This window comes from Festucalex cinctus, chromosome 15 (assembly GCF_051991245.1).
Source record: "Festucalex cinctus isolate MCC-2025b chromosome 15, RoL_Fcin_1.0, whole genome shotgun sequence".
NCBI classification, from domain to species: Eukaryota; Metazoa; Chordata; class Actinopteri; order Syngnathiformes; family Syngnathidae; genus Festucalex; species Festucalex cinctus.
The window spans coordinates 9,513,572-9,526,565 of NC_135425.1; the positions used below are offsets into that span (position 1 = coordinate 9,513,572).

General features: G+C 39.8%; 1 protein-coding gene across 5 annotated transcripts; it reads left to right on the forward strand.

Annotated features, from left to right (window-relative positions):
- Positions 1 to 2: 2 nt before the first annotated feature.
- On the forward strand, positions 3 to 10,580 carry LOC144002186 (uncharacterized). Of its 5 annotated transcripts, none has more exons than XM_077497175.1 (8): positions 3 to 160; positions 2,176 to 2,295; positions 2,400 to 2,511; positions 2,579 to 2,765; positions 4,669 to 4,782; positions 4,961 to 5,518; positions 7,971 to 8,087; positions 8,340 to 10,580. In XM_077497175.1, the coding sequence occupies exons 2-8, from the start codon at positions 2,231 to 2,233 to the stop codon at positions 8,918 to 8,920; spliced, it is 1,734 nt and encodes a 577-aa protein (XP_077353301.1). In that variant the 5' UTR covers positions 3 to 160; positions 2,176 to 2,230; the 3' UTR covers positions 8,921 to 10,580. The 5 variants fall into 5 exon arrangements, with proteins under 5 accessions (XP_077353301.1, XP_077353302.1, XP_077353299.1 ...); XM_077497176.1 differs by having other exon boundaries at positions 2,600 to 2,765; XM_077497173.1 differs by having other exon boundaries at positions 50 to 160; positions 2,400 to 2,479; positions 2,600 to 2,765.
- Positions 10,581 to 12,994: the final 2,414 nt, after the last annotated feature.

Sequence of the window (12,994 nt, forward strand, 5' to 3'; positions counted from 1 at the left end):
CATCCAATGAGACCCTGGATTGTCGATCACGTGATAGTAGAGTCAAAGCAGGAAGGGGACCAAACAGCAACAACGAATATGGAGGACTCTCCAATCAGCTTCACGCCAGAGAGATACTGGACAGAGGAGAAAGAAAGGACACTCATTTCTTTTTTTTCCAGTAAGTGAAAATGGTCATGGATTACCTTTTTACTACATCAAGTATACTTTTCTCAAAGTTCTGAATGAATCCCTCGACGTCGACAGTGGCAACCGTTGCTCGAATCGACCGATTGTTGCGTATGAATACATAGTATGAAATGATCAACTGACAGATCACAGCAATGGCGACGAGCAACTCCAGGCAGATTATCATGGCAATCATGCTATGCTGGTTACCGAAAACTGAAATAACGTGGTTAAATTGAAAAGGTCGACATCTATTTTTTGTTGTTGTTGTTTTTAATGGTGGAAATCGTAATGGGAACAAGGCAGTGAATGTTACAAAATTATTTTAGCCCTCCATAGTTATTGTGTGTACTACAATCCTTTTGGAGGAGAATGCCCCTCTAGAAAGTGGAAGTTTTGGGCTACACCTGTAATGAAATGACTGCTGTGAAAAACAAGTGAAGCGATTTGAATTTCTAGGGAGTTCAGGAACTGAAATCATTTTCTTTGATGTGGCCTCAATTTAAGTATGGGAATGAAATATTAACAGCCAACTGAAATTAAAATAAATAAATCAGCTGAAGTAGTTTTCCGAGTCACACCATAGATAATTGAGATGGATTTCACAATGCTGTGGAACTTCTAAGATGCTCAAGAGGACATTTTTACAGAATGACCTCAGCTTACTATAAGTGTATGTATGCAAAGTTGTGTTTTTTTTTTAAATATAGCCCTAAACTGCTATCTGAAACGCCACATCAAAGTAAAAAAGAGCCAGTGATTCAGTTTTATTGAATCACTGTGCAGACTATTTCAAGATAACTGTATGACATAGTTGATTGCAGCGTGGCTTTAAGTGTACACTGCATCACACATTGATTTGTACATTTTTGATGAGAAATTTGGTGGCGTGGTGAAGTGCCGGCTCCACAAAAGAAAACAGAATTCATGCTGGCTTTCGATGGGCTTACATGTCATTTGCAGTTTTTTTTTTTGTTTTTTTGTTTTTTTGGGCACACATCATGACTCAAGAGTGGCGTGACACCCACAGTTGTCAGGGTTACCAAACTTGTGCATTTATTGGGTCAATTTAAACAAGACCAAAAAAAGGTGTAAATAGTCTCTCTATTTTGTAACACCCCCCTTCAAGGAAGAAGACAATAAATAGACTATAAATAGCATCATTAGTAGGGATGTAAGGTTAAGGGAAATATCATGATATTAGAACTGCTACATTATCGTCATCGTCATGTTCACAATATTTAAAAGGAACAACATCTGTTAAAGTCAGGTTGATTTCCATTTGTGCAGTTGTAGCACCCTCTAGTGGCTAGTTTATTAGTGCAATATCATTTTCATTAGGGATGTTTTGGCCTTCTATGTTTAAAATATATGCTAATTGTCAGATGAAAGGGAAGCTAATTTGCTTGTGAAGCGAAAACTGTGTGCTTGCATTAGCAAATAAGTCCCTCAATATTGTGATTAGAGATTGTAGGTGGTTTATATGCATTGCTGTTATATACAAAACCACAATATTGTGCTTTTTTTTTTTTTTTTAGTATGATCTTTTTTGAATTTTTATTTTTCTTATTTATTTATTTATCTATCTATTTATTTATTTATTTATTTATTTTACAATATTGCGATCTTTTTTAAATATCGCCAAGCCCCCCACAATATGGTGATAATTATCGTATCGTGACCTTCATATCGTGATAATATCGTATCGTGATCTTTGGATATCTTTACATCCCTAATCGTTAGTCTATAAAATTGTTGTAAGTTAAGGAACTAATACTCCATGCACACACTCTGACAATGAGAGTGCCACTACCACTTACTGTAGTGGATGTGCAATTATTTACATTTTATTCTAGTATGGGAAAAAAAATCCCTGAGGTCACACGTATGTCTTTTTTAAGTAATTGGGTACTTGAGATTACAAAAAAGTTAAATTCTGTAATGGTGAAGATTATGCCTAGTGAGACAAAAAAAAATATGTTTTTTTTGTTGTTTTTTTTTTTGAAGAGAACAGCTGTTTGTGGAATCATAAATTGGATAGCTACAAAAATCGACAGCTGAGATGGAAAACACTGGAACATTTGAGAATTCTTCTGTCTGCTCAACCTCCACCATCCCCTTTCACGGGTATGTGTTAAAACTTCTGATTGCAATGCATTTTATGTAGTCGAACCTTATCAGCCTCCCCGCCAACCCCTCCAATCTTACGCTGATCTGTTTTCCCTCTTCAGTGGAAGACATCAAGAGCAAGTTCAAGAACCTTCGTACCACCTTTCAACGGCAGTACAAAGCGGTGAAGGCGAGCGAGGTGGTCGGTTCAGATGTGTTTGTACCGCAGTGGAAGTATTATCAGCAGCTGATGTTCCTGCAGACAGCAGCCCTGAATGACTGCAACGATGACCCACTGCAGTCCTCATTAATTGTTTCACAGGACGAGAGCCAACATGTTGTCACCACCCCAGGCCTCATCATCTCCATCCTTCCTCCTGAATGTTCCACCACAACCAACTCGTCGTCATCGTACATCCTCTCAAACATGGTAGCCAAATCGTTTTGGACTGAAGAGAAGGAGCGTGCACTCATTGATTTCTACGCAGGTAGGCAAAATCATTTCACAGTTACCGTAATAAATAATTTGGTCTGAGTTAATCAACTCGTAAATTCTGAGAGATTGTCACAGAGCTTACGAAATACTAAAGAAAGAGGTTAATGGGATATTATTTATTGATATTATATTACTGAGTCAGTCGATCATCACCTCCATGGGGCGAATAAGTTACACATCTGACAATTTCTGTTCACACAGAGTACAGTGGTACCGCTACTTACGAAATTAATTGGTTCTGGAAGAAAGTTCTGGAAGACGTATTTTCCATGTAAATGCCCTAATCCGTTCCAAGCCTCCCAAAATTCAGACATAAATGTTTTATAACGCATAAAAATGCATCAAAACATGTACAGTCTTCCCTCGCTACAACGCGGTTCACTTTTCGCGGTCTCGCTGTATCGCGGCTTTTTTTTTAAGTGCAATTTTGCATATTTTTTTACAGTAATATACCCATTTTATAAAATTTATGAAGGTTTGAACATTGTCAATGTTTGAACAATAGAGAAATGTGAGAACATGTAAATGCCTCAATGAGAAATGTGTATAAATTGTGCGGTCGGGGATTTTAGAGCCTTAAAACATTTATAAGAGTTGTAAAACATAAAGCTAACTACTTCGCGGATTTCATTAATTTCATATATATGTATTTTTTGGAACCTAACCCCAGCGGAAAACGAGGGAACACTGTAACAAATACATGTTACAATTAGATTATTGCACAATAAACAAGAGCTGTGCATAATGTAAAAAACAAAGAATAAAGAATAAAAATGATGGTCATTTACCTTTTTAACTGCTGTCCTCTTCGTTTTTTGCCCTCTTTTTGGTTCATGTTCTCTCTTAGAAGTGTTTTGTAAAGAACGCATCCAAGAATGTTTATTTGTTTTTTTAACAATTTTCTTCTTCTTTTTTTTAATCACTCACTCACTCACTCACTCACTCTTACATCATGTAAGCCGCACATCTCCCAGGCGGATAAGTGAACCTTCGCCATCCGACACCGAAGAGATGTGTGACCGTTCCACTCCTCCACCTACAGCCTTTTTTTTTTTTTTTTTTTTAACAATCCTTTGAAAATGCCAATGGCAAACATCACCATAGTGAGCGATCGCCCGAATCGTGAAAACATTTTCTGGGTGATTCTTTTCAATAAATTCCAAAACTTGATGGAAACTTCAGGTACGGCGAGGCATCTTTTTCCAAAAAAGGCCCGTCTTGTCGCAATTAAAAACTTACTGTGCAACGTAGCCTTCATCAATCACCAATTGTTTTAATTTTTGGACAAATTCGTCGGCTGTTAGTTTATATTTACATAAAACTAAACACCTCATGACCCGAGTTGCGAATGACAAGGACGCTACATAGAGACACATTCTATACATAGACACATTCTATTTTATATCTATGGTCAAATACTCTTCGCCACTGGGATGCCAGGAAGATGCCAGTAATAGCCAATAGCAGAGCAGCTGTAAGTATGTTGCGTTCAGTAAACTTTGGGAGCTGCGAGTAGCGGCCCATACTGTAGTTTTACCTTTCGTATCTTGAAACTTCTTACGTAACTAGAGGCAATATTTTGCTGTTGAGGAGTTTCGTAACTTGAAACTTTCGTATGAATGGACGTTCGTAAGTAGAGGCACCACTGTATAGTGTCTTGTATTTCTCTGTAGTAAAGTTGTTAAATAAGGGCCTTATAAATCAAGGTCAGCCAGTGTATGTATGTATCTGCGCACTTTTTTTTTTAATCAAAATTTGGTGAAAAAGACTTTTTTTTTTTGTTTTTTTTGTTTTTTGTACTCTACAATGTATCAGTAGTATGCAAATGCATAATGTCTCTTGCAGCCTGCACACAGTGTTTTCTCGTTGAATGGGTTTTGTGTGTGCTTATGCAGAACACAGCTGTCTGTGGAACAAGAAGTCTAAAAACCACAACAATCGTCCACTCCGATTGAAGCTTCTAAAGATTCTGAGGAGACGGTTGTCTGACCACTCTACATCTTTCTCAAGTAAGTATTTTGCTGAAAGGAGGACGGAATCTATGATTATTTTTTTTGCATTGTTTTTCAATATATGCAGCATTGCAGCAATGGGATACCTTCTCAGTGCCTTTGTAGTTAGTGAAAGAAAACACTTGTAATCGGTACAATATAACATATACCTCATATATGTCTATATGTCTTGCAGTTGAAGATATAAAATGCAAGTTCAAGAATCTTCGAACAGTTTTTAACCGTGAATACAAAGTGGTCCAAGTGAGCAGGACGTCTGATAAGCGCTACCACTCCAAATGGAAGCATTACCAGCGGCTGCTCTTCCTCTGCGAGTGGTGCAAAGATGAAGAGAGCTCAGACGACCAACAGAATTTGATGCCACAGGAAGCTCAACTGCTGGAACTCGGAAACCAATTAGCATTCTCCACCCCGAGCAGCTCCTCAAGCTCCACCCAAACGAACAATGCCGGCTCCTCCACTATTCAACAGACGGATGCCTACACCAATACCTCTGCAGGCTTCCAAATGGTCACTGCCGCTCCAGATGACCTTAAACCGCTGAACCAAAAAACTGCTTCCATATGCCCCAATTCACGATCCAGTTCGCCGCTGGATAGCAACATTTGTGCAAACCAACCCACCATAAAAGTTTCTCTATCCAGTCCAGTTCAACTAGAATGTGGGCCTATTTCTGACTCCCGCTGTCTGTGGAATGAGACCAAAGTTCACCAGCTCATATCGTTTTACGCCGGTATGTACATCACAGTGGAAAGATGTCCTTGATTTAGGGCCTATGTTGATGTTTGAGTTTTGAAGTTTTACTTGTGTACTGTATACTCGTTCAGTTTTAGTTTGGTGTTTCACTTTTTTCTGTCATCTGGTAGGGTGAATGACACCTCTTTGCTGCACTTTAAACTGAGACAGCTATAATCACCATACACTGTAGTTGATCAAATGCATAATTTAATTTTTTTTTAGCAAAAATTTCATATTATCACTCTTACATTACCAGTTTAGCAATATATTTACAATTGTGGTTGTAGTTTACAGTGGTTAATTCCACAGAGCTGCATCATACTCAGTGGTGTTTGTAATATTTTGGTTACAGTCGTGCTCATAGGTTTACATAGCCTAGTGCAGTGGTGACCAAACTCGGTCCTCGAGGGCCTGAGTCCTGCAGGTTTTGGATGTTTCTCTTCTCCAACACAGCTGAAGCTCATCAGCAAACTCTGCATAAGCCTGATAACGATCTTGTTGATTGGAACAGGTGCATTGGAAAAGGGACCTGCAGGACTGAGCTTGGACACCCACGGCCTACGCAGGGGTAGGGAACCCTGGTCCTCGAGTGCCACTGTCCTTCTTCCTTGTTTCCCTTCACCAATACAGCTGATTTGATGAACTGGATCGTTATCAGGCTTCTAAGGAGCTTGCTGATGATGATAATGAGGATAATAAGTCAGCTATGTTGGAGGGAAACATGGAAAACAGGTGGGACAGCGGCTCTCGAGGACCAGGGTTCCCTACCCCTCGCCTATGGGGTATATGCCACGGAAGAGGCGGGACTGTTTTTGCACATCAGTTTGTTTCCGGTTCGGTTTGCGACGTGTGGGCTGCGTCAAAAATACTTCCGACTTTGTGCCCCTCGGTTGCGCGTTCGCAACCCGGACCGGAAACATACTGTTTTGCAAAATCACCTCCCGCCTCTTCCGTGTCATATACCCCATAGGATTGTAAACTTATGATCACAACTGTGTATATCACCATTCACCATTATTAGGCAGACATACAGTTGTGCTAGGGCTGCTCGATTATGGAAAAATTGCTAATCACGATTCTTCAAATGATTAGTTTTTGGTTCAAACCAAGAAAATGTTTAAGCATTCAAAAATATTTAGAGCAATAAGAAAAAAATAGAAACACTATAATTATGTAAGTTCCTTTGGGACCAAACACAATTTATAATAATATATATTTATAATAATATATTTATTTATTTATGTTGGCAAAATCTTGAAGTTGGAGTGCAGCTTGCACTGTGCATTAGACGATCATTTATTTTTTTGGTACAAAACAAAGCGTTTCCACATATAATATAATATAATATAATATAATATAATATAATATAAGTGTACCTAAGAGGGGTGTCAATTGCCTAGTACCTGGCGAATTGATCCGTATAATGATGCATAGGTCACGATTGGATTCGATAGATTAATCCCGATACGACTCAATAAGTTGATTATTGGGATTTTTTTTATTTTTTTTTATTTAGAAAATACTAATCAGTAAACTTGTACATGTACACTGTAAGAATTGTATGAAAATGTATTTATCTGAAACTTGAGGCTTATAACTGAGCCACTGTACTTAACAAACAGGTTGCAATCTGTTTCATGTTTGAATAGCATTGAAACAGAATATTAACTCATTCACTGCCTTTGACAAGTATACTTGTCAATTGTATTTTTTAGAGCGGTGCTAAATGGGGGCGAATCTGAGCATGCTCCACTGTAAATATCAAACTTGGAAACAACTTTACTGATGCCCAACCACCGGTAGATGACATCATTGTCCCATTTTTTACGAAATAAACACAGTTTCAGAGTCCATGGGAGAAATGGCTGTATTTTGGCAAACCTACATTTTTCTGCTGTCAATTATAAAAGAACGGGACGGGACAAAAAGTAGGGAGTCTATTCTGTTATTTGGTAGATCCGGTTTATATATAATTATTGAATGGAATATCACGTGAGTATTGGAAATGTAAAAATTTTCTATAATGACTGGCAGTGAATGAGTTAAAGCTTAATGTTCCATTAATAATTGTAACATTATTCCATGCTTAAAGTAGGAACCCTAACCTAACCCCATGCTTTGTTGAAAATTTCTATCAAAAATTGATGATTCAATATTGATATTGCCGCATATTGAATCAATACGAGAATTGCGCACTGTAATATCGTGATAGATCGTCGAATCGATTATTTTTTAACACCCCTAGTACCTAATATTGGGACAAATATATTATCATCTGGCATTTAGGGGAGTTTTGTAATATTTTATAAGCTGATATTATTACACTCTGAGAAGGGTATGTGCAATATTTTGTTTTGAAAATTGTAATCTGACCGTTGATTTAAAAAAAAAAAAAAAAATCATGATAATTTCTCAATCTGTCATTTGTTTGGTTTCTCCTCATCTAGAGCACGACTGTTTGTGGAACTATAAGTCAGAGAGGTACAAGAACAAGCTCATGAGACAGAGTCTGTTGGAGACATTGAGCGTCTTACTCTCATGCAATGAGCAGGTCCCATTTACAGGTAACCTGGTAGACAACCATGAACCACATTTATCACTTTTGCCATCACGGATAAGTTTCACGATAAGCAACATCAAGTTTTGCTGCAGTCTTGCGTTATATGCTGAGAGCTGACTTTGGTGTCTTAGTAATTTCTTAATATGTTGATTTGACTCAGAACAAACAAACTTTGATTTTCCACTATAAATTACCTGCAATGCGCAGCTTTAGATGTATCTAATGTGAGCAATGTGATGTGTTATTCTTTCCATAGTGGAAGACATAAAGACCAAATTTAGGAACCTGCGAACCATCTTCCAACGCGAACATAAGGCGGTGAACTCTAACAAAATCTGTGGTTCTGAAGACTTTTATGTACCCAAGTGGAAACACTACCGAGACCTAATGTTCCTGTGTGAATCTTGTGACGAGGAGCAGCAGCCGGAAGACGTCCCCTTTCAACAACCGGAAGACATCAGCCTTCATCCTCCCGACAAAGACAAAGTCCCTCTCACCTCCTCCTCCCAACTTAAAACCACCAATCAAACATCGAACAAAATGAAGACTCTTGAATCCCCGCCCTCACCTCATCCGCTGGACACCCAGCACTCAATGTCCTCATCTCACCCCGATGGCGGAATGCTGGGGCAAAAACGTGTAAACCAACAGCCGCCACCTGCCACCATTGAGGTGCTGAACTTTATGAAGAAATTCTATCAAAGTCAGATAATGTCGCCACATGCTGGTTTCCTCAAGTATGTGGAGGAATGTCTTAATGAGACACCTCCGGAAAAAGTCAAGCGAATGAAGATGAAAATTATTGAGACCATCCATAACATGTCAGAGGACATTTAGTTGGGCCAATGAAGCCTTTAACGCCAATCTTACCTGCTACTGTATAATAATGTGGTGGCCATGATTTACAGTCAAGCAGGAGAAAGGCATCTCTTGTGCACGAAAGCTTCTTGAAGGTAATGTACGGTGCCTTGCAATAGTATAATTTTTTTTATTTTATTTTTTTTACCTTTTGTCATATTTCAGGCTTCAAACAAAGATTTTTTGAGGGGTTAAATAGTCAAGTGGGATGAAATTTATACAATATTATTATTATTATTACCTTTTGCCATATTTCAGGCTTCAAACAGATTTTTTTTGGGGGGGGGGTTAAAGTCAACAAGTGGGATGAAAGTTACACAATATTTTTAGGGGTTTTTTTTAACAAAGAAACTGAAATTGCAAAATCATTCACCCCCTTTTCGCTCAGTGCAGCCAACTAACGCCGGAAGTAACCTGATGAGTTCTGAATGATCCAATGCTGACCTATATATCTGATAATGATAAATAAAATCCACCTGTGTGTAGTGTCAGTATATATTTTTTTGTTTTTAAAAATAAATAAATAAATAATATATCATATTAACTCATCCTTAGTGTTTTGGATCAGAAATGTTCTCTAATGCCACCCACAGAGGGTCTCAGTTGAGGGCAGCATGTCAGATGTGCTCACAAGTTTTGCACTGGTTGCCCACAAGGTTGTGCTCTTTCCAATTGATGGTCAATGACGATAATTTTTAATTGTTTATGACATGGCCCATGTTGTCCTTTTTCAAAAAGTAACTATGGGTGAAGCAGCCTACTTGGCCCATACTCTGACACTTGAAACATGGTGTCATACTAGTTGTCTAGAAATGAACTTGGTGAAAACAAAGGCGCTAGTTATCTGTACTAAACAAGATTTGAAGACAGAACCAGTTTCACTTGATGTGCAACATGTTGAAACTGTGGTTCGACTCTCAACTCTGGCAATGAAGAATGTATTTAAGAAATCATTTGTCACTATGGTCATTAGCCTTCTCAACTCTGCAAAGTGACTGATAGGATGCGGACCACAACTATGACATAAACTGCTGTGTGCATTTTTTTTAATTATGTTTATTACTACTGTGTTTGGTGAGCTGGATACAAATGTCCATTTCTCTGGTGGACAATAAAGATTAATTCTATTCTATAAATTTCATTCCGCTTCACAAATGTCTTACTTAGTGTTGATTTGTCCCACCAAAAAAAGACAATTTTATATCATTATGTTAGAATCCTGAAATGTAGCAAAAGGTCAAAAAGTTCCAGGGTGCTGTTAATTTTGCAAGGCATTGTAAAAGCTGTATGTTTAAACTAGTTGTGAAACACTGATTTGGATCTGCTTTGTTCTGAGATAAAACCAAAACAAAACAAAAACAAAAAAAAACAAAAAATAACTAATAACATAATTACAGTATTATCATTATTGAATCATTTTAAGTAAGTAACGTTTACCAACTCCGGGGTGGCAATGCATGTTTATAATTTGTTTAAATTGTTTGTCTAGTTGAGGCACTTTTGCATTTGCACATGTTTAAAACTAACCTCAGTGCCTTATAATAATTACATGAACTACATTTTAGCAGATCTCAATTTCTGACTTTCAACTTTGTGGGAAGGGCAGTTTCATCAAATAAACTGTGCTTCTATAAACATGTTCAATGGTTCAAGTGTGTTTTTGATATGTTTATTCTTGCCCAAGAGGTTTTCTTTCACTCTTTACTTTGGACCACTGACACTTGTGGCCAGAGACATTTTAATAATTTATTTGACATGTCACCCATTCTCAGTTACTCAGATGTATTACAGAAATGATTTGAGGTTTTGTAGTGTAGTAGACACAAACATCTTAGATTTAGGCCTAACTTGGGAAAAAACAAACAGTATGGCTGTTTATTTTTTTAGTTGGTCATAACTAGTTAATGTACAGGTAGGTGTTATTTGCTGCTTAGCATTGCTGCCTGTCGCACCTCCTCCAGTGCCAACGGGTTAACTGCAGGGTGGTCAGCCAGGAACCGCCACCCACCGACTTTTTGCTCCTTTAACCCTAGAACGTTCTACTGGTGGCAGACCAGTGACAGGGAGGGGATATTTCCCTATCACCCCCTGCATCTGATACGTTTCACCCCTGCAAATTTTGTCAGGTTAGTTCTCCTTTCCTAAGGTTCTGTCCTTCCTCCTTTAGTCCGAGCCAAAACCTGCCTTTCTCAGCCACTTCTGCCAACTTCTCTATGACTAGCTGGAGCTTCCTGTTGAGGTCTACCCTTTATCTCCCACTCCAAATCGGGTTAAAATGATGATGTCTCTCTTGGCCTGTTGTCCATTTGTCCCAGTCATGCACTGACAAAACTGGTGTCATTTCCTGCTGGTGGTGAATTTTGACACCCCTCAGTACCTCAGCTAGCGTCCACGGTGTCACAGATGGTGGGGAGTGAACATGGTGGATGTGAGGGTTGAACCCAATTGCGGAGACTCATGGCGGGGAGAGAAATGTGAGGAACTTTATTGATAGTAATCAAGTAAAAGACAGGACGGGATGTGAGAAAAAATGGTTGCCAAGACTTGACCGGGCATGGGGGAAGCAGGTGGCCATGATGGGACTGAACGAGAGAGGACCGGTCGCCGTAGGTGGACTGAACGAGAGAGGACCGGTCGCCGTGACTGGACTGAGTGAGAGAAGAACGGTCGCCGTGACTGGACTGAAAGACGGGGAAATTAACGTGGGGTGACTTGGCAGAACGTGGGGCACTTGACAGAACATGGGTGACTAGACCGTGACAACAATGACTTGACGAAGACGAGGGAACTGGACGGGGACAAGGAAAACTTGAGGGGGTCATGGACGACTGGACGTGATGACGACGAGGGGGGAATTGAGGGTGACGTGAGTAACTGAACGTGGCGAAGATGAGTAGGAACTTGACTGGAGTCATCCTCGCGCGTCGTACCTATAAAGAGAGAAATGGCGCCGCAGGACGGGCTGCCAACGGCCGCCACCGCTTCCTCCACCGACAACTCAGTTCTTCCAACATTTGATTTGATTTGACTTGACTTGACTTGACTTGACTTGACTTGACGACAGCAATACCAACGACACCAACCCAACAGGTCAATGCTCCCACATGGGCTGAATGAACACCACTGACTATACTAACACTAACGAGACACACCTGGGGAACAATAGGCTGAGTGCACTGATTGGTACACATACTGGGAAGGGAAGACGCGCAGGTGGACAAGGTTAACGATAACGAGACAAGGAAAACAAACCAGACAAAAGACAACATGAACACCCAAAATACAACAAAAACCCAACCCCACTGAAGCAAAACATGACACTCGGGACCTGGTCGTGGCACCGTCTATAGAGTGCGAGTTTGCAGCCTGATGAGATGTACTGGAGACTTACGTTGGGTGCGTTGCAGGGCGAGCAGCATTCCTCATTCCTGAACCATTGGTGGGAGAAGCATGTCATACGTTGCACGAATGAGGATGCTGATCCTTGTCCAGGGAATCCACCACAAGTCAGCCAAACTTAAGATCTGGTTGACCACTCCCTCTCAAGTTGCCCATCTTCCTTGTTGGCCTTGCAACACAGCCTTGATCTGGTGGCGCGCTACCTACATCCTCGTCATCTCTGCACCACCATTTCCTTCCACTCCTTGGCATTTTCCTTAGACCAGAACCATGGTGAATTGTCCCATCCTAGCCCTGCTCTTCCTGCCTGAACTCTGCCCATGATCATCCAGTTCTTACAACATTGTCGGGGTCTTTGCACAAGATGGCCGATATCCTTTTCCCTCCTGCCTTTTTCCATTGGGGCAGTCCTCTGGAGATAGCTTCACTGAACCTATCCTGGCAGCAGGTCTTGTTGATGTCCTCGAACAGGTTCAGCTTGACCTCAACACCTCAATGCAACCTTTCCTGTAGGATCCTGGTCAGGTCTGAATCCAATCCAATCTTTGTTTGACTTGGGTCATCAGAGCTTGTTCTTTCTTGGCATGTTAGTCTGCAAGGGGCTCAGTGTTAATTTTGACCAGAAATTTTAATTTGGTTTTAGTTAAGAGTCTT

What these genes read in the sequence shown, in the direction of transcription:
- LOC144002186 (XM_077497172.1), top strand. Translation starts at nt 79, where the DNA reads ATGGAGGACTCTCCAATCAGCTTCACGCCAGAGAGATACTGGACAGAG. An exon ending in ACTCATTTCTTTTTTTTCCA is followed by an intron (nt 161 to 2,175) that starts GTAAGTGAAAAT and finishes TTTTTTTTGAAG; the next exon opens with AGAACAGCTGTTTGTGGAAT. An exon ending in CCACTCTACATCTTTCTCAA is followed by an intron (nt 4,783 to 4,960) that starts GTAAGTATTTTG and finishes TATGTCTTGCAG; the next exon opens with TTGAAGATATAAAATGCAAG.